The sequence below is a fragment of the Lolium perenne genome, chromosome 3 (assembly GCF_019359855.2).
Source record: "Lolium perenne isolate Kyuss_39 chromosome 3, Kyuss_2.0, whole genome shotgun sequence".
Taxonomy (NCBI): domain Eukaryota; kingdom Viridiplantae; phylum Streptophyta; class Magnoliopsida; order Poales; family Poaceae; genus Lolium; species Lolium perenne.
In genome coordinates, this window is record NC_067246.2 from 127,883,939 (window position 1) to 127,905,249 (window position 21,311).

The 21,311-nt window shown below is 41.5% G+C and overlaps 1 protein-coding gene across 1 annotated transcript; it reads right to left on the minus strand.

Moving 5' to 3' along the window:
* Positions 1-5,229: 5,229 nt before the first annotated feature.
* LOC127342372 (uncharacterized) lies at positions 5,230-10,565 on the minus strand. The gene is made up of 9 exons (XM_051368311.1): positions 10,406-10,565; positions 9,791-9,974; positions 9,631-9,705; positions 8,878-9,396; positions 8,179-8,511; positions 7,983-8,074; positions 7,756-7,876; positions 5,553-5,869; positions 5,230-5,441 (listed from the first exon to the last, which is right to left on the minus strand). The coding sequence occupies exons 2-8, from the start codon at positions 9,938-9,940 to the stop codon at positions 5,561-5,563; spliced, it is 1,599 nt and encodes a 532-aa protein (XP_051224271.1). The 5' UTR covers positions 9,941-9,974; positions 10,406-10,565; the 3' UTR covers positions 5,230-5,441; positions 5,553-5,560.
* Positions 10,566-21,311: the final 10,746 nt, after the last annotated feature.

A 21,311-nucleotide genomic window follows, 5' to 3' on the forward strand; every position in this document is an offset into this window, starting at 1 on the left:
CGTGGTGTGCGCCGCGCCACCGCCTCCTAGTATGAAGGTAAGAAATTATCTCATCCCTATTAGGCATGTACACTCCGGGGCGCTTAGTTAGGCGCTTAGGAAATTAAAAATAAAGGGTGCTAAATCTGATTATTAGCTCAGCGATGCATCGCTTTACAACGGTAGGTGCTAATTGAGGCAGTAAAGAGCGATTGTTTTATGCATGGATTTTCCTGCGGCTGGTTTGAATCGTTCCGTGCGGATAAAGAAAAGGAGCGCCCTTAAGCAATGGCACAATCATTATTCCCAGGATGATAGGATTATGACCCTAGCGTATGTGCTATGCATCTCCATTTTAGATTACTCGCATTCTTTATGTAATAGGGCTGAGATAATTTCTTGAAATAGTAATTCAGAAGACAAAGTCCTCACCGTCTCATGTAGCGAGCATTCAACATCAGTGATTACAACAAAAAATACCAAATAGTGCATTGAAAGGCCAAATACGATTCAGATCTCGGCCCAACAAAAATTCTCAACTGAATTAGAACTTTTAGAATAAACCAACTTAGGTAATTCTAGCTGATACAAATTATTCCTAGCACAAAGTGGCATTAAGATACAGGTATGAAGCAACAAAAAAAATCAATATGATCATTTCCTTGTGGAATTACATGCTGCTGATACTACCATTGGATTGCAGCTCCATCGCTGCATCTGTTAGTGGGTATCAGACCGGCCAAGATCGGGGATGGATCTCCATAAGGAGGAGGTCGCCCACTTGGGGGTGCTCGTGCTGGAGCTTTTGCTGGAGAATGACCGAACTTTGAGGAGGCCGATCCTCGAGATGGAGGTCATCCGGATGTGAGGAGGCGCTCCGCTCAGTGGTCAGGAGTTCGGCTTCACTGGCATCCAGGGAGATGACTGAGCGAGGGTCGCTGGGGCGGGGACACGAGAAGGGCGGCGGCTGCAGTCCTCGTGGTAGGGTTCAATGTGAGGAGGTCACGATGGAAGCTTGGGGTTGGGGATGATGGTGAGGATTGTGGTTTCTATTTCCCAATAAGTGAGGGATCCAAATGCAAAAAAAGGCGAGCGAGGATGGACGAAGCGAACGACGGACCATGTATGGTTGATTGACGACGGAACCGTTTCCTCTTTTAGGAGAGACTAGCACAAATACCCGTGCGTTGCATCGGAAGAAAAAAAGATATCGCTAACAATCTCGAAGGATAAAAATCTCCTAGCCTCCGGGTCCATCTAAGCATTCACAACTGTCATATTAACTTCTATGTCCTCCAAACCCCACTTTTGCTTCGTTGAAACAAAATCGGTTCACCTAAAAATATTAATAATAAGACACGTTAGACGGAGCTCACCAGAGACTTGTCGGATACTCTGTAGCGAACAAAAATCTACTAATGAAGCAAAATTGCATAACAATTGTAGCAACATATTTGTATATTGCATCATCGCAACATCTCTTTTAGGAGGCCTTTGGCCAGGTCCTTGTTGCACAACCGTTTGCTCTTTGCAGCACCAACATTAACCAATAGTAGCACCCGCGCTCTTCATAGGTAGCACTCTAGCTATTCATTTGTACCAGAGTCGCCCGCCTATGTACCCGTGCGTTGCTACGGCTATTTCTTATTAAACATTTTTATGCTGTGATAAATCACACTATAAAAAATACTTTTTCTAGGGGATGAATAGTCCTAGACAGAATGAATCCCACGTGGCATGAATTTGTCAAAGGCATATAAAAGTTGCGCAACAACATGTGACGAACGTCGCATCAGCAACATCATTAGAGCATGCCAAGAAGCGCGTCGAGCTTTGTTGCATTGACAGTCAGAGTCTCTGACACTCTTCATGTAAAGGTTGGTAAACAGTTAGTTAAGATCTTGCAATATCAATTAAATACATCGTTTTCTGTAAGCAAACACATGCATCCCTTCCTAGTTATGTGTACCAGTTGATTGAAACAAAAATTTTATTCTTCTGAAAAGTTAAAAACTGTAAATTATACCGAGTTAAGTTCTTTTGAATTTGAGGCGTACGCAAGTGAACAAATCACCAAATAACTATGCTACTAATGCATTGTCCAATTCCATGTATGAAGTTCATCTAAAACTAAGAAACGGCTAGGCTAAAGGAGAAGGCATCTCCATTCCATATTTTCCTTGTCCACCACTGCCCTTTCCCTTCGAGAACAAAAACTGAGACATCGGAGCATAGTGTCGGAACCTGCTTGCTTTTCTTTCCTCAGTTGTGTCCTTCCCTCCCCTCCCTCCCTCCCTCCGGCCATAATTTCTCTTCACTACTCCGCCAGGCATCCTTACAGCCCCGACTGGCACCTCTCGTCCACCATGCGCCGTATCGCTGTACGTTGTGGTGGCGGGAGCCGCGAAGGCGGCTCACCGCTGCGTCCAGGTCGATCAGGTCGGTCTACGTCAGCTGGGATTCAGTCTGCTGGCTGCGTCCAAGTCCATTGTTTTTTGATCGGTGCTATTACTTGTTGATCCCGTGGTGACTTGTGATTCAACCATAGCATAGGCATATAAACTGGCCAGAGTCGGCTTAACATGGCGAGGTGGGACTATTCAATACTACCTCCGTCCCAAGGAATAAGGCGCACGCGTATTTTAAGATGAACTTTGATCATAAAAATTAAGCAACACAATCTTAATTATATTATATGTAATTAGTATCGTTGGATTCGTATTGAAAAGCACTTTCTAATGATGCTAATTTCATACAAACAATCTTTATATATTTGAAGTAATTCTTGGTCAAACAAAAAACACGTAAAACGAGGGCGCCTTATTCCTTGAATCGGAGGTAGTACAAACTATTGGCTTCTCGTTTTGTACTTCCACGAGAAACTGCACCAAGCCCAAACTCGGTAGGCGGACTGAGTTGATGGAGAGATGGAGTTGGGCCTGGCCTTTGTAGTTTGGGTTGCTGGACCCAAGCAAACCAGGCGACGGGAGATCGCTCGCGAGTCAGGGACGAACGGAGCGAACCGATTCAACACGAAACCTTCTGCCAACCGTTTTTTTCAGCCGTGGCAAGTCTGGTAAATTCCACAGAATAGCAGGAGCAATTTCATAACGGACAAAAAATCCAGGGAGAAACCTTCCTTCCTTTATTAGTAGGTATAGATTCACTTCAGTCCATAATGATACTTTGTTACTCTTGACAAGAAAGTGAGCCAAAGTGGCGGAGCTAGCTCAAAGTTGAAGCCTAGGCAAGATCAAAGTGCAGCCAAGATTAGTAGATTTTGCCCAACCAAACAACTACTTTTTTTTTTAAACTGAAGGCATGAAACCCTGTTTTAAACTAATAAGGTTGTGCGGCCGATAGATACAAGAATGATGAAACAACTTACAACACAACACCCAACTCAAACACATAAAGATAAACCAGAAAACCAACCGGGCAGACCACATAGACCACCTCACCGCGACAGGCACACTGGTGCGACAAACAGCTTCAACGAGGACACCCAGGAGACGAGAAAGCTTGGGAGCAGCCAAAGAACTCAAAGACGCAGCGGAACCGAGCATCAGCCACGCCGCCAACAGAACCACACCAATGGTCCCAAGACGGCGCCTCCAAGGGGGAAACGACGCCCATGGACCGCCGCCATCCAGTCCAACGGATTTTGGGCTTTCACCCGGGACGGGGGTAGGAGGTGAGTGGGCGGGACCTCAGTGGCGCCTCACCAGGTCACGTCGCCTCATAGGCGTCGTCGCTACTGTGGTCAAATACTGAGGATTTCTCCTGGCCCCAACACACCACACCCGTTGCCTAGCCATCAAACACCGGCACGAAGCCGCCATCCAAGATCTGCGGGGAGGGAGAGAGGCCAAAGGGAAAGTGAAGATCTAACCTTCGGGCTCTGGCGCGAGCAGACGAAGCCGCCCACCCATGAGCCGCACTCGTCGTTGCCCTGCCGCCCGCACGGACCAGAGCGTCAGTCACCAGCATCCACGAACGCAACCGGCCACGTGAACACCATCGTCTCACCATCTGAGGCCGCCGCCTCGATTCCGGAGCCCCCACCGTGGAAGCCGCCGAACAGAACACCCTCACCTAAGGCCCAGCCAGGGGCCGGCCATCGGAGGAAGGGGAGCCCGTCGAGCAGCTGTCATGGTCATGGCGATCCCGTCGCGGAGATCCTCCACCTAGATACAACACAGGGGGGCGTCTCTGGGGGCGACGAGGAGTGAAGGCGGTGGCGGCACGGCTAAGATTTCGCCCCCTCGGTCGCCTGGAGGGGGCGACCCGAGGAAGCGGTTTTCCCGTAGTATATCTATCGTAACCAAGGACGAACACTCCACCAAACAACTACTTAAACCAATTTTTTATACTAAAGCCTCAAAGAGATGCACCGTGGCCTATGGGTGCCCGGGCAGCTACCACTGCTTGCGGGGCGTTGGCTCCGCCAACACGATTAAGTAGATAAGACTGCATGCAATGTCTATGGAAAATAACAGGAGTGCATATGATCTACCCTGTGTGATACAGTACTACGCATGCGTTTAGAATAGCACAATTGTGGACAATGACATGACGCACAATTATTTACTGAGAATCATGTGTGATGGAATAATACCTACCGCACACAATTACATGCACGCTGGCCCGTCCTAATCACCCACGTAGTGACGATTCAACAAAATATCGCGATGAGAGACTTTAAATGTGTCACCAATCCCATGTATAGTGATGGTTCAATAAACCGTTGCGATGGAAGATTTTGAACATGTGCGATGCGTCGTGTTGATGTTTACTACTGATACCCATGGCTCCATCACAGCCAAACCCCACACTATAGCAAGGCCGCAAATATGCCACCATCGGCCTGATAGAGGAAGCAGACGCCAGCCTTAGCGTCGATAGGTATATAGAGGTCGGGAAGCCAGATTTAAGGAGAACACATGTGATCTTTTATATTGTATGCTTATTCTGCTCTAAATTTGTTTGATGTCTTATGTTTATTCCCCCATTCCATAAATAGTGATGTCCTAAACATAAATACAGGTTCCAATATTTCAGTTTGACTGCTAAATCAAGAAATTTAAATTACAAATATATTGTTTATGATAAATCTACTTTCAAATGCCCTTTGTTCAATATTGCTTGCTAATCCTTCATTTGGTATTACGGGTTATGTGTATTTTCTCGTCTTTCATTGCTGTGCTCTGCATACTGAGTATTCACTACATTAAAATATGACAGATACTGTGAATACAGCCATACAATTCAGTTGCATATCCACAGCTACGATAGGAACAACCTGGGCGCAGATCAAAATAAGGCAGCTGTATGGCACCAAGTAATTAAGTTCATCACGTCATGTGTACTTAGCAACAAAATTACAGCCAAGAAAAGTTTTTCACATCATATGCACTTGTCAAAACTTGACCGAATAAATTTGAGGCTAACTGTCTGAGCATCTGTACAAACAAAAGATCATATACATTAGCTGAATGGAGAACAAATTTCAACGTTCGCTGTACTAGCATATTCTTGAGAACTGGAATATCAAAAAAGAGCTCGTGGCTTACCTTTCTACTCATGCATTCTTTAACACCTTCAAGATCGTCAATGCAACAGTACCAAACAGCCTTCTAGATTGATGCATACTTGTAACTTGCGAAATTGTACTTGGCAATGAACATGGTTTACCATTTGGAACCGGACTAGATGGTTTACCAAAGGACTTGCTCCCAGAGTTATGGATGTGATCAAAATTAGGGAGACACGAAACATCATCTTGTGCATGGGCTGGAAAGAACTTACAGGGATACGGATATGCTAACACTGATCTCCAGTATGGGAAGAAATTATTCCAAGTGCACTCACGCTCGAAACGTCTTGCAGACTGTCAGAGGTCAACAAAAGGTCTAAACATCAGTTGATTGTAAAAAGCTTATTAAACCACCCACCACTACCTTTTCCACTCAATTGAATAAATCCCAAATATTCACATATTTCAGGTTGCCTGCCCAGTAGCATTAACTTGAAAATATACATATTATCTGCATTATTGATGCATAGAGTGTTTACAATGTTCTTTGAAAGTACTTGAAAAGCATGGATAAGTAACATGGTAAGTTGCACGTCTGAAATATAGCACGTGAAACATGCTTTTGCTCTTCCTACCAGCTTTTCGCTAGCAATATTTGAGTAAATTCGACCAGTGGACCCAAATAGATTGCATAAATTATTCACTAACAGTAAGATCAAGCAAGTTGGTAAACAATGTACTTCCTCTGTCCCAAATTAAGTGACCCGGATTTGTCTAGATTCACATGTATCTAGACGCATTTTAGTGTGTAGATACATGCTAATCTAGACAAAACTGAGTCACTTAATTTAGGATGTGGGAAGTACTTTAGTTATCTCAATAACAAGAAAGAGCTCTAGTTGTCAAGTCTGGCAGTGGATAATATTTTACAATCTACAGGGTTGCAGTATATTTGGGGTAATCGTACCAAAATGATTGTGATTATGACTAATTCGAATTTGATTACTAGCATTTGCATTCTCTGCCCAATTTTGTTCTCTTCTTTTGGTCATGCAACCCTGAGTAAAATCGACCAGTGGACCCAAATAGTTGGCATAAATTATTCACGAACAGTAAGATCAGGCGAGTTGGTAAATAATGTACTCCCTCCGTCCCAAATTAAGTGACTCGGATTTGTCTATATTCACATGTATCTACACACTATGTAGATACATGTGAATCTAGACAAATCCGAGTCACTTAATTTGGGACGGATGAAGTACTTTAATTTATCTCAATAACAAGAAAGGGCTCTAATTGTCAAGTCTGGCAGTGGATAATATTTTACAATCTACAGCATAGCAGTATATTTGGGGCAATCGTACCGAATTGATTGTATAGTCCCTATCTCCGAGGTGTTGACTGAGATAGGGACAATCGTACAAGAAAAGGGGCTATACATCTCTAATAATTATGACCAATTCGAATTTGATTATTAGCATTTGCATTCTCTGCCCAATTTTGTTCTGTTCTTTTGGTCATGCAACCCTGATTGAAAACACTCCACTGATGATCAGCTGTTTTGTTGTGTAACTAAGTACTCCAGCGCAGATAAACCCTGGCAGGAGATGGCCAGGAATTCAAGAGAGATGTGAAGTTTAAGATAATTGGTTCATACAGCCAGAGCTGCTGGGCACATCGATGTAAATTACAAAGCGGCCTAATTGATAGCTATCTAATCTTTCCCTCACCACTTCATGAAATACAATAATTATTTACAATTTTCCAATAACTAACTGATAGGTGCAGATGTTCCTATCAATGCAGCTGGTAATGACATGGCTGGCAGCCAAATATATGTGGCTGGAACTGAAAGCAGCAATGCTAGTGTTGTCAGTGAGAAGGGTGAACGCTGGGGCAGTATTTTGATCTCATCTCACATTCTTAAATTATATTTTAGTCTTTATTACATGGAATTATTTTAATTATTTGTAGATACTCACCGTATCCCTGTATGACTGTTTCTGGAAAATGACGTGTCCTGTGTCAGCATATGCGTATCCCCATATCGGTGCTACTTAGCTGGCCGTGCGCATACTATATGCATAGTTTTACCTATAAAGATTATCCTAACCACCAAATAAGCTTGTTTTACAATGTAATGGAAAAATCCAGCACCCTAAAAAAACATAAACTTAAGAAATGCAAACAAGGAATAGTAACTTCAGTTGAACATAAAACAAAACAAGAAATATCTTTACCTTATATGCACGACAGAGATGAGGTGTTTCACCTCTGGGTAACAATATATAGCCACATCTACACCCACCATCTTCTTTGGGCAGTTCATCTCCGGGCAACGGCGACCATTCATAAGGGCAGCTTCAAGAACAACTAGAATAAATGATTAAATCAACATCGTACCAAAAATGCATTCACATACAAGACAACAATCATTGAATCAAAGCGAAAGAAGTGTAAAATATACAGGCTTCCAATGCGGATGACTCCTCCAGTAGGGAAAAACCCACAACCATTAAGAATCTGTGAAACACGTTCAAGGACTTTTGTTTGAGCCACCTGCATGACATTGTCCAAGTTGTATAGGAAACAGAAAACCAGGAAGATAATTAAACATAAAAGAATACAGACAATATAACCGCCATCTACAAAAGATATGCTACCTCTTTACGCCTCTGAATGCACAAATCAAGAGCGTTGCCAGCTTTGTCAATTATTTGGACAAGCAACAATGCAGATAACAAATGTTGACACTTCGCCTCCAAATCCAGCTTTTCCTTTTCGTCTTGACTAATCTCAAATTTTATGGTAGTGCTTTCTTCAGCAATGCGAGTAATGATAGTAGAAAATCCATCAATCACATGTATATGTGCTTGAGCTGCCAGGAGCAGAACTGCTGTTTGCAACAGTTTCCCATCCTTTATATAATTCCAGACCTCCTCAACTAGATTATTTGTATGTTCAGAAAGTAATCTGGTAGTATTCAAGAAAATTTTCTGCAAGAGAACCAACAAGTAAAAAACAAAGCACTTTCAGCGTTTATATGCAAGTAGTAGTAATTAACTTCCATGTGTATCATGTCCTTACAGCAAAACATAGTTAACATGGAACTAGTTATCATCGCCAAGCACAGAAAATCGAATGTTAATATCAACTTGAAATTACTCGTTGTATCTTGACTAAAAACCTGTCCCAACACAAGAGCACATAAAAAGAGTGACTCACGGGATGATGGGAAGCTATTCTGTCTATGAAGTGAAGATGCCACAATGCCTAGTAATTAAGTACTGTGGTACCGGTGGTTTGGCATATATGACATGAGCTCTCAAACGTAATAGTGTAGGTAGGGATATGAGACAAACCATCTCGGGTAGGCACAGAAGATAAATAATCTTATAGACAAAGTTGGCATCTTCCTTTGTTGGATGATTGGGGTGCTCCTGGTTGGGAAGTAGATTATCCTGCAGATACTTGTGCAAGCAAGTATCCTCAACCGCAACATGGAGTGGGAGTAGGCCCTCAATGACTAAATCGCCCGCTGTGCGTAAATTAGTCAACGCACCATGATGGAGGAGTAACTTGATCATTTCAACAGAGAACCTTTCTGTAGCTTCGTGCAGGGGGAAGTATCCATACTGATTCATACAGTTCGGATTCGCACGGAAACCTTCGAGCACAGGAGCCTTGCCCTCCAGGACAACTTTTGCACAATTCAGGGCATCTTCAACAATCATCTGGTTGAGGACTTCTGGGATAATGATGTAATTACGAGCCATGTTGTACCTGTAGTCGGCGTACAAGCGAAGGAAGCACTGGGCACTATCTTTCTCCAGGATGGGCAACAAGTCGGGATATAACTTGTAGAACTCAGAATTCGCAATCTGGATCGATGGATTCAATATTGAAAAGGGTGATGAAACACAATCAGTTGCGAGGTGAATAAAGCAAAATAAAAGAAACAGAGTCTTGCAGCCATGCGTCTTAGGGCAGCAAAACAAATGTTGCAACACGTAAGATAAGATGATAAAATGTACTACATGAGCAGGATAGAAATGAAATGCTGTTTGACGAAATGATTGTGTCAATTAATTCTATGAGCAAAGACCACACTGAACCTTAGGAGTACGATCCGGGATAATTATATTGGTTGCTCTGGAGACTATGAGCATAGCGCTTCTTTGTTTGCGCCACTGATAGAGAGAACGTGTCAAGAGCTGTAATTAGGAAAACAGGAGAGAAGATGACAGGTTATAAAGGCAGTGTTAGTTACCATACCTCTGAGAAGGATTTATGAGTAGAAGAATCATAGGGAGGAAAGGGAGGGTTCCACGGATCGCATTCAACAGCACTTGATTTATCTTCAGCTGCATCATTATCCACATGCGAACCAGCTTTTAATGCCTTATTTTTGTGTATTGTCTCCATTGTTGAACAATTAGGCTGGACTTCTACTGTTTATCTGAAATAAGGAGGTTTCACCCAGAATTATGCTCAAGGTAAACTTTCCGTCCTCTAAACCTCAAAAAAAAAAAAATTACGTCCTCCAAAATATAACCTCAACTTCTGATGAATTCGAGCAGAAGTATTATACTTGCAGTATAAGTATATAATGCAAAGTTCAAGCACCAGTCTTGCAAACCAAGGACAAAATAGTGATGTATATCTCAGAAACGATGGAGCGCACAAGCAACATGAAAACCAATATCTTTTCTTTAAACGGAACTTGAAAACCTACATCAGCAGTACAGCTTATGTGCTGGAACTTATCAGCAGTACAACCTAAATTTTCTTTCAGTGCACGAAATAAAAATACGCAGCAACCTGACAACGACCATAGTAGAAAGAGCTGCTTCCGATCAGAAAACAGTAATAAACCTTTACAGACATTACCGCAAAAATAATCTGCTGCGACTGCGATCCGTCGGCAAGGAAAGGGGAGGCGTCGAGGATGAAAAGGCTGCCGGAGGAAGGTGGGAGGGGATGAGCCGCCACAGGCCGGGCGTTGCGGACAGGGATGAGGTGGAGGGGAGGGTGGGGCGGAGGAGTGCGAGCAGGATCCCGCCGTCAGCGTCCGGATGAGAAAACAGTTTTACCTTTTTTTCTTGCGAAACAGAAAACAGTTTTACCGTGTACATCCACCGAACATTAAACGTCAACTCCCCTACTTTAGTAAATGCTCGTGGAAAAATAATCTGAATTTATTTGTGGGCATTACGGTTCCAAATTTTGAATGGACATCTCGGTCAAGAACATGTGCCGGCGAAGACTTTGATCCTTGTGATGCAAAGTCATAGGAGTGTAACTGTCAAAATAACAATACCATGGATTCTACTAACTAGTTTTTTGTAGATTTAGATCATGTAGCTGTAGAATTGCATGACAGAATATAAGCACTATAATTTTTTATGGGATCATCAATAGTTATTATAGACTTTGATGATTATTGATGCCCTCGCAATTGGTTTGGGATGGCGGCGCACGGTCACCCATGGAACTGCCAAATCATAACCCTAACCGTGATACATGGCTCGACCCCGGTGAACATCCCTCAAAGGTCACACCACCCGATGATAATGTAAATGGTTCGTCCATTTTCTTCATTTACGTGTCTTGCATTTTTTTTGTCCTTTTTATTGTAATACACCGTAGAAGGGTATATCATATTTCATTTAAGAAATAGTTAAGCAACTTGAGCAACGTCTTTCGGCTTACAACACTAATTCAAAAACTAGCCACCACACACACTACAATCATGCCACGAAAATGGCCTCGCCCAAACTAAACATCAATGTCGCTTCTTGACCAACTCCGGTCACGTTGAAAGAACAACAACCTCAACCGAATCGCCATTGTCAATACAACATCCACCTTGAGCACCTAAAGTAGTCGACGAATGGGTGGCAGAACTTAGTCCATCTTGAGGTAGGCATCGCCATGAACTCACGACCAACAACGCGTACGTTGCGCCCTGGAGTTCAATTCGGAGCAACGACAAACACGAGAGCAACGCCAAATAGAACCAAAGTACTCCTCTAAGTCGTGACTCAAAACCGATGCTTCCAACAAAGGAATGACGTCGGGGACACTGCTATCACCGACGATCTAGCTCCAACCCCAGGATTTCGCATGGAGACAACAATCCGAGTGAAGGAGGGAGATGCAGACACTCCTAGGGAACACCTCCAATGAGGGGAAAAACTCTTACCGGCATCGTCGTTGCCGGCATGGACCAAAGATGGGAATGACTTAATCTATAGTGTCGCAGACCTGCCATTCCTGCCCAGAACTTGGGGCAACACCTTTCCATGTTGGTTTACTTTGCAATTACCGCATAGCTTCCACTGTAACCGCAACATCTAGGCCCATTGGCACCATCGCTAGAGCTGTTGTCACCACCATGTCGGCTTCTACCACACATTGTCGTACCATCGTCACCCATGCCAAGTGATACGTTGCAAATGTATCTATAATTTTTGATGCTCCATGCTTGTTTTACACCAATTTCTATATGTTTTGTTTACACTTCGTGGCATTTTTATGTATTTTATGGAACTAACCTATTAACAAGATGTCACAGTGCCAGTTCATGTTTTCTGGTGTTTTTGTATTTCAGAAAAGTTGTACAGGAAATTTTCTCGGAATTGGACGAAACAAAAGTCAAACCTCCTATTTTTTCTGACACGAAGACGGAGTCCAAAGCAGAGACGGAGGAGGGCGCCAAGGTGGCCACACCATGCATAGGCGCGGGCCACCTCCTGGCCGCGCCTAGGGGTGGTGTGGGCCCCTCAGGCGCCCACCGACCTCGCCCTTCCGCCTATAAGTTGCCTCCCGACGCGAAAATCCTAAATCAATCAGCCTCCATCCACGAAAAGTTCTGTAGCTCCGCCGCCATCGAAGCCAAGTTTCGGAGGATATAAGTCTCTGTTCTGGTACCCTTCCGGGACGGGGAATTGCCCCCGAAGCCATATCCATCGACTCCACCGCCATCTTCATCGATGTTGCTGACTCTCATGATGAGGATGGAGTAGTTCTCCCCCGAGGCTGAGGGCTTTACCGGTAGCTATGTGGTCTATCTCTCTCTGTCATGGTATGATCTTTATGTGATCATGAGCTTTGTAATCTAGTTGAATAAGTAGATGTTATTCTTCATCTATTATGTTACTCAAGTGGTTTTATTATGTGATCTCCGGAGACACCTTGTCCCACGGTGTGAAGGTGACAGTGTGCACACCGTGTGTGTCTCTTAGGCTAAATTTTACATAAATACTTATAAATTGTGGTGTTTATTAGTACTATCTTTGGATGCTCCAAGTGATAGCGCGAGACGTCCCTAGATTTGGAACGCGGACTTTAAGGAGTGCTTTTGCAGCCCTACGCAGTGAATTGGTGTTCGTTATCGAACCGGAGAGTGGTTCAGAGTAGCATAGTGAAAAGATGATATTTTATGTATTCAATTATGATATCATTGTTGAGAGTGTCCACTAGTGAAAGTAAGATCCCTAGGCATTATCTCTAAGCATTGAAACTCCGTTTATAACCAGTTTTGCTACATATTTGTTTGCTACCATTTTCATTTCAGATTGCAATTACCACTTATAATCATCCATATTACTTGTATTTCACTATCTCTTCGTCGAACTAGTGCACCTATACACTTGACAAGTGTATTCGGTGTGTTGGGGACACAAGAGACTTCTTGTATCGTAATTGCAGGGTTGCTTGAGAGGGATATCTTTGACCTCTACCTCCCTGAGTTCGATAAATCTTGGGTGATTCACTTAAGCGAAACTTGTTGCTGTTCTACAAACCTCTGCACTTGGAGGCCCAATACTGTCTACAAGAATAGAAGCGTGCGTAGACATCAAGCTCTTTTCTAGCGCCATTGCCGGGGAGGTAAGGTAAAAGGTACTCACATCCTCTCGCTACTAAGCTATCTTCTAGTACTGTTGCTGGTGTGTGAGTGCTCGAAGTTATTTCCTTTATATTCTGCAATTATATCTTTTTGTTTCTTGTTCTTATTTTCACTAGTTAGGCTTAATGAAAAATAATAATAAAATAGAGAGATTTATAATATTTATCTTGAGTTAGGACATGAGGTGTTTGAAGAGAAAATTAAAAAAACCTACAAAACTTTATTTGCATGCTAATAGCAATGTTATTAGTATGAATTCTTTGAACACCATCATTGCTAATACTATGGAAAAGTCTAAGCTTGGGAAAGCTAGTTTTTATGATCTTTTTAGTTTCCCAGCTTTAGAGGAGAAAATTTCCGCTGATGATATTTTATCTCCCATATGTGATAATTCTAATGATGCTTGTGATATTTTAAATCAATCTACTAAAAGTATTACTTTTAAAATACCTATTAAAATTGTTGAAAAGAACATGGATGAACGTTATGCAGGGGATGGAATAGTCCATCCAAGTGATCACTTGTTGAAACTTAAAGAACTTTGTGAGTTGTTTAAGGTTGCAGGTTTATTAACAGAAAATGCCATGAAGAAATTATTCATTGTCACTTAAGGACAAAGCAAGGGAGTGGTATCCGCTACTAGATGATCCTCATCATTCGGAGTGGAAGGAGCTTGAATCTCTCTTTTACTCTAAATTTTATCCTCCTCATGAAGTTCATTTAGATAGTTGATACGTCTCAAACGTATCTATAATTTCTTATGTTCCATGCTAGTTTTATGACAGTACTCACATGTTTTATATACACTTTATATCATTTTGATGCATTTTCCGGCACTAACATATTAACAAGATGCCGAAGCGCCAGTTCCTGTTTTCTGCTGTTTTTGGTTTCAGAAATCCTACACAGGAAATATTCTCGGAATTGGACGAAACAAAAGCCCACGGTCTTATTTTCCACGGAGCCTTCCAGAAGTCCGAAGAGGAGACGAAGAGGGTCGACGAGGCGGCCACACGCTAGGGGGGCGCGGCCCCACCCCTGGCCGCACCGCCCTATGGGGTGGGCTCCTCGAGCGTCCCCCGACTCTGCCCCTTCGCCTATTTAATCTCTCCGTCGCGAAAACCCTAGTACCGAGAGCCACGATACGTGAAAACATACTGAGACGCCGCCGCCGCCAATCCCATCTCGGGGGATTCAGGAGATCGCCTCCGGCACCCTGCCGGAGAGGGGAATCATCACCGGAGGGCTCTACATCACCATGCCCGCCTCCGGACTGATGCGTGAGTAGTTCATCCTTGGACTATGGGTCCATAGCAGTAGCTAGATGGTTGTCTTCTCCTCTTGTACTATCATGTTTAGATCTTGTGAGCTGCCTATCATGATCAAGATCATCTATTTGTAATGCTACATGTTGTGTTTGTTGGGATCCGATGAATATGTAATACTATGTCAAGTTGATTATCGATCTATCATATATGTGTTCTTTATGATCTTGCATGCTCTCCGTTACTAGTAGAGGCCCTGGCCAAGTTGATACTTGTAACTCCAAGAGGGGGTATTTATGCTAGATAGTGGGTTCATGCCTCCATTGAATGCAGGACGATGTGAGAAAAGTTCTAAGGTTGTGGATGTGATGTTGCCACTAGGGATAAAACATCAATGCTTTGTCTAAGGATATTTGTATTGTTTACATTACGCACAGTACTTAATGCAATTGTCTGTTGTTTGCAACTTAATACTGGAAGGGGTGCGGATCCTAACCCGAAGGTGGACTTTTTAGGCATAGATGCATGCTGGATAGCGGTCTATGTTCTTTGTCGTAATGCCCTAAGTAAATCTCATAGTAGTCATCATGATATGTATGTGCATTGTTATGTCCTCTCTATTTGTCAATTGCCCAACTGTAATTTGTTCACCCAACATGTTATTTATCTTATTGGAGAGACACTACTAGTGAACTGTGGACCCCGGTCCATTCTTTTACATCTGAAGTACAATCTACTGCAATCATTGTTCTCTGTTGTTCTTTGCAAGCAAACATTATTCTCCACACCATACGTTTAATCCTTTGTTTACAGCAAGCCGGTGAGATTGACAACCTCACTGTTAAGTTGGGGCAAAGTATCTTGATTGTGTTGTGCAGGTTCCACGTTGGCGCCGGAATCCCTGGTGTTTCGCCGCACTACACTCCTTCACCAACAACCTTCACGTGACCTTCATCTCCTACTGGTTCGATAAACCTTGGTTTCTTACTGAGGGAAAACTTGTTGTTGTACGCATCACACCTTCCTCTTGGGGTTCCCAACGGACGAGTGTTTTACCGTCACAAGGAAGCTACTTTATGGCGTCGTTGCAATCCCTGTCGCACGCCAGCAGCTACTTTTCTGGCGCCGTTGCCGGGGAGATCAAGACACGCTGCAAGGGGAGTCTCTCACATCCAATCTCTTTACTTTGTTTATTGTCTTGCTTTACTTTATTTTATTTTCTGTCTTGTTTGCTTTCTTTATATCAAAAACACACAAAAATTAGTTACTTGTTTTACTTTACTTAATTTAGTTTGCTTTACTTATTTTTATTTCTGTTAAAATGAATACTCCTGAGAACACTAAGTTGTGTGATTTCACTAGCACCAATAATAATGATTTTATATGCACTCATATTGCTCCACCTGCTACTACAGCAGAATTTTATGAAATTAAACCTGCTTTACTAAATCTTGTTATGAGAGAGCAATTTTCTGGTGTTAGTACTGATGATGCTGCTGCCCATCTTAATAATTTTGTTGAACTTTGTGAAATGCAAAAGTATAAGGATGTAGATGGGGATATTATAAAACTGAAATTGTTTCCTTTCTCCTTAAGAGGAAGAGCTAAAGATTGGTTGCTATCTTTGCCTAAGAATAGTATTGATTCATGGACTAAATGTCAAGATGCTTTCATTGGTAGATATTATCCTCCTGCTAAAATTATATCTTTGAGAAGTAGCATAATGAATTTTAAGCAATTGGATAATGAACATGTTGCCCAAGCTTGGGAAAGAATGAAATCTTTGGTAAAGAATTGCCCTACCCATGGACTGACTACTTGGATGATCATCCAAACCTTTTATGCAGGATTGAATTTTTCTTCAAAGAACCTGTTGAATTCAGCTGCTGGAGGTACTTTTATGTCCATCACTTTGGGTGCTGCAACAAAACTTCTTGATGATATGATGATCAACTACTCTAAATGGCACACTGAAAGGACTCCTCAAGGTAAGAAGGTAAATTCTGTTGAAGAAACCTCCTCCTTGAGTGATAAGATCGATGTTATCATGTCTATGCTTGTTAATGGTAGATCTAATGTTGATCCTAATAATGTTTCTTTAGCTTCATTGGTTGCTCAAGAAGAGCATGTTGATGTGAACTTCATTAAAAATAGTAATTTCAACAACAATGCTTATAGGAATAATTTTGGTAACAACAACTATATGCCATATCCTTCTAATAGTGGTAATTCTTATGGTAGATCTGTTTTGCATAGTGAGGAAAAGATGCTAGAAATTGAAAGAGCTACTAAGAGCTTTATGCAATCACAATATGAGCAAAATCATTTGTTTACTAAAACCATGAATGAACAATCTGCCTTGTTGAAAAAATATAGGGAATCAACTTGAAAATTTGAATATGAAAATTTCTGGTTTGCAAACTAAGCTTTCAAATGCTGAAAACCGAATCTCATACATGTCTGAGTCACAAGCTTCTTTAATTAATAAAATGGCTGCTAAACCTGAGGATAATGATAACAAAATTCTTACTACAGCAAACGCTATCCAAGTTCGAATTAATGACAATATTAGAATGATGGCTGAATTGCATGCTAGGTGGGAAAGAGAAGAAAAACTTGCTAAAGAGAATAATGTAGCTAAAGTTTGGACTATTACCACCACTAGTAATGTTGATGCTTCACATGTTGCTAAACCTCCTACTATCAATGGTAGAATAATTGGTGTTTTCCATAATTCTACTTCTAATACAAAGCATGCAAAATTGCCTGAAACTGCTAAAACTGTTTGTGATAAAAGTGCTGAAATTTTTCAGAGTATTGGGGACAATGATCCCATTGCTTTAGATCATAATGGTTTTGATTTTGATAATTGTCATATCTCTGAAGTTATTAAGTTCTTGCAAAAACTTGCTAGAAGTCCTAATGCTAGTGTTATAAACTTGGCCTTTACAAAACATATTACAAATGCTCTCATTAAAGCTAGAGAAGAGGAATTAAAACTTAAAGCGTCTATTCCAAGGAAGTTAGAAGATGGTTGGGATCCCATCATTAAAATGAAGGTCAATGATTTTGATTGTAATGCTTTATGTGATCTTGGTGCAAGTATTTCCGTTATGCCTAAGAAACTCTATGATATGCTTGACTTGCCACCATTGAAATATTGTTATTTGGATGTTAATCTCGATGATAATTCTATAAAGAAACCTTTGGGGAGGATTGATAATGTTCACATTACGGTTAACAATAATCTTGTCCCCGTTGATTTTGTTGTCTTGGATATTGAATGCAATGCATCCTGTCCTATTATTTTGGGAAGACCCTTTCTTCGAACTGTTGGTGCTATTATTGATATGAAAGAAGGAAATATTAAATATCAATTCCCTCTTAAGAAAGGTATGGAACACTTCCCTAGAAAGAGAATGAAGTTGCATTTTGATTCTATTATTAGAACAAATTATGATGTTGATGCTTCTTCTCTTGATGTTACTCTTATTTACACTTTCTGCGCCTAGCTGAAAGGCGTTAAAGAAAAGCGTTTATGGGAGACAACCCATTATTTTATTTCTGCAATTTTTGTTTTATATTTGAGTCAAGGTGCTTGTTACTACTGTAGCAATACCTTTGTATCTTTACTTTATTGCATTGTTGTGCCAAGTAAAGTCTTTGATAATAAGGTTGATACTAGATTTGGATTTCTGCGCAGAAACAGATTTCTAGCTGTCACGAATTTGAGTAGATCTCTCTGTAGGAAACTCAGAAAAATCTGCGAAAATTCATGAGTAATCCTCAGATATGTACGCAACTTTCGTTAAATTTGAGCTTCTTCATCTGAGCATGTTAAGTGCCTCTAAAAAATTTGTCTTTACGGACTGTTCTGTTTTGACAAATTCTGCCTTTTATTTCACATTGCCTCTTTTACTGTGTTGAGTGGATTTCTTTGCTCCATTAAATTTCAGTAGCTTTGGGTAATGTCCAGGAAGTGTTGGGAATGATTGTGTCCTCTCTGAACATGTGAATTTTTAATTATGCACTAACCCTCTAATGAGATTGTTTTGAGTTTGATGTGGAGGAAGTTTTCAAGGGTCAAGAGAGGAGGATGATATAATACGATCAAGAAGAGTGAAAAGTCTAAGCTTGGGGATGCCCCCGTGGATCATCCCTGCATATTTCAAGAAGACTCAAGCATCTAAGCTTGGGGATGCCCAAGGCATCCCCTTCTTCATCAACAACTTATCAGGTCACCTCTAGTGAAACTATATTTTTATTCCGTCACATCTTATGTGCTTTACTTGGAGCGTCTGTATGCTTTTATTTTTGTTTTTTGTTTGAATAAATTCGGATCCTAGCATTCATTGTGTGAGAGAAAGACACGCTCCTCTTTTTCATATTGAACACTGGTGTTCTTAGCTTTACTTTTAATGTTCATGGCAAAGGTTGAAAACCGCTTCGTTTATTGCTATTTGGTTGGAAACAGAAAATGTTTCATGTGGCATTTGGTATATTATCTTGAATAATTTGATACTTGGCAATTGTTTTGAGCTCTCAAATAGATCATGTTTAAGCTCTTGCATCATGTGGTTTAAACCTATTAGTGGAGAATTACTATAGAGCTTGTTGAAATTTGGTTTGCATGATTGGTCTCTCTAAAGTCTAGATATTTTCTGGTAAAGGTGTTTGAACAACAAGGAAGATAGTGTAGAGTCTTATAATGCTTGCAATATGTTCTTATGTAAATTTTGCTGTACCGGTTCATACTTGTGTTTGCTTCAAACAACCTTGCTAGCCCAAAGCCTTGTACTGAGAGGGAATACTTCTCGTGCATCCAAAACCTTGAGCCAAAACTTATGCCATTTGTGTCCACCATAACTACCTACTATGTGGTATTTCTCTGCCATTCCAAGTAAATTGCTTGCGTGCTACCTTTAAAATTTTCATTCCTTGCCTTTGCAATATATAGCTCATGGGAAAATAGCTTAAAAACTATTGTGGTAAAGAATATGTCGCTTATGTATCTTATTTCTTATAAGTTGCTTGTTGAGCGGTAACCATGTTTCTGGCGACGCCATCAACTGTTACACTTTTTTTGAATATCATGTGAGTTGCTATGCATGTTCGTCTTGTCTGAAGTAAGGGTGATTTGTCATGATTAAATAGTCTGAGTATGCATATTGTTACAGAAGAACATTGGGCCGCCAACCAAAGCCATGTATCATGGTGGAAGTTTCAGCTTGGACATTAATCCTCAAATCTCTTATGAGAATATTATCTGTTGTTGAATGCTTAAGCATTAAAGAGGAGTCCATTATCTGTTTTCTATGTTGTCCCGGTATGGATGTCCTCAAGTTGAGATTTATCAAAAAACGAGAAATCAAATGCGATCTATCTCCTTGGACCTTTGTACAGGTGGCATAGAGGTACCCCTTTGTGACACTTGGTTGAAACATATGTAATGCAATGATAATCCATGGAAATCCAAGCTAATTAGGACAAGGTGCGAGCACTATTGGTATTCGATGCATGAGGCTTGCAACTTATAGGATGTTTTATGCATAACACATATGAATTATTACTACCGTTGACAAAATTGTTTCCATGTTTTCAAAATAAAAGCTCTAGCACATGAGTAATCCCTGCTTCCCTCTGCGAAGGGCCTTTCTTTTACTTTATGTTGAGTCAGTTTACCTACTTCTTTCCATCTTAGAAGCAAACACTTGTGTCAACTGTGTGCACTGATTCTTACATACTTGCTTATTTGCACTCATCATATTACTTTGTGTTGACAATTATCCATGAGATATACATGTTGAAGTTGAAAGCAACTACTGAAACTTTCATCTTCCCTTGTGTTGTGATACGTCTCAAACGTATCTATAATTTCTTATGTTCCATGCTAGTTTTATGACAATACTCACATGTTTTATCCACACTTTACATCATTATTATGCATTTTCCGGCACTAACCTATTGACAAGATGCCGAAGAGCCAGTTCCTGTTTTGTGTTGTTTTTGGTTTCAGAAATCCTACAAAGGAAATATTCTCGGAATTGGACGAAATCAACGCCCAGGGTCTTATTTTTCCACGGAGCTTCCAGAAGACTGAAGAGCATACAAAGTGGGGCCACGAGGCGGCCAGACCACAGGGCGGCGCGGCCAAGGAGGGGCCCGCGCCGGCCTGTGGTGTGGGCCCCTCGTCAGCCCTCCGACTCTGCCCTTTCGCCTACTTAAACTCTCCGTCGCGAAAACCCTATTACCGAGAGCCACGATACGAGAAAAGTTCCAGAGACGCCGCCGCCGCCGATCCCATCTCGGGGGATTCAGGAGATCGCCTCCGGCACCTGAATCGCCCGAGATGGGATCGGCTTTGTCTAAGGATATTTGTGTTGATTACATTACGCACCATACTTAATGCAATTGTCTGTTGTTTGCAACTTAATACTGGAAGGGGTGCGGATGCTAACCCGAAGGTGGACTTTTTAGGCATAGATGCATGCTGGATAGCGGTCTATGTACTTTGTCGTAATGCCCTAAGTAAATCTCATATTACTCATCATGATATGTATGTGCATTGTTATGCCCTCTCTATTTGTCAATTGCCCAACTGTAATTTGTTCACCCAACA

Bases quoted from the DNA above. Each gene is read 5' to 3' on its own strand.
- LOC127342372 (XM_051368311.1), bottom strand. From the start codon at position 9,940: ATGGAGACAATACACAAAAATAAGGCATTAAAAGCTGGTTCGCATGTG. The intron at 9,397-9,630 runs GTTCAGTGTGGT...CCATCGATCCAG, and splicing joins TCCCGGATCGTACTCCTAAG to ATTGCGAATTCTGAGTTCTA. The intron at 5,870-7,755 runs GTAAAGATATTT...GACCTCTGACAG, and splicing joins ATCTCTGTCGTGCATATAAG to TCTGCAAGACGTTTCGAGCG.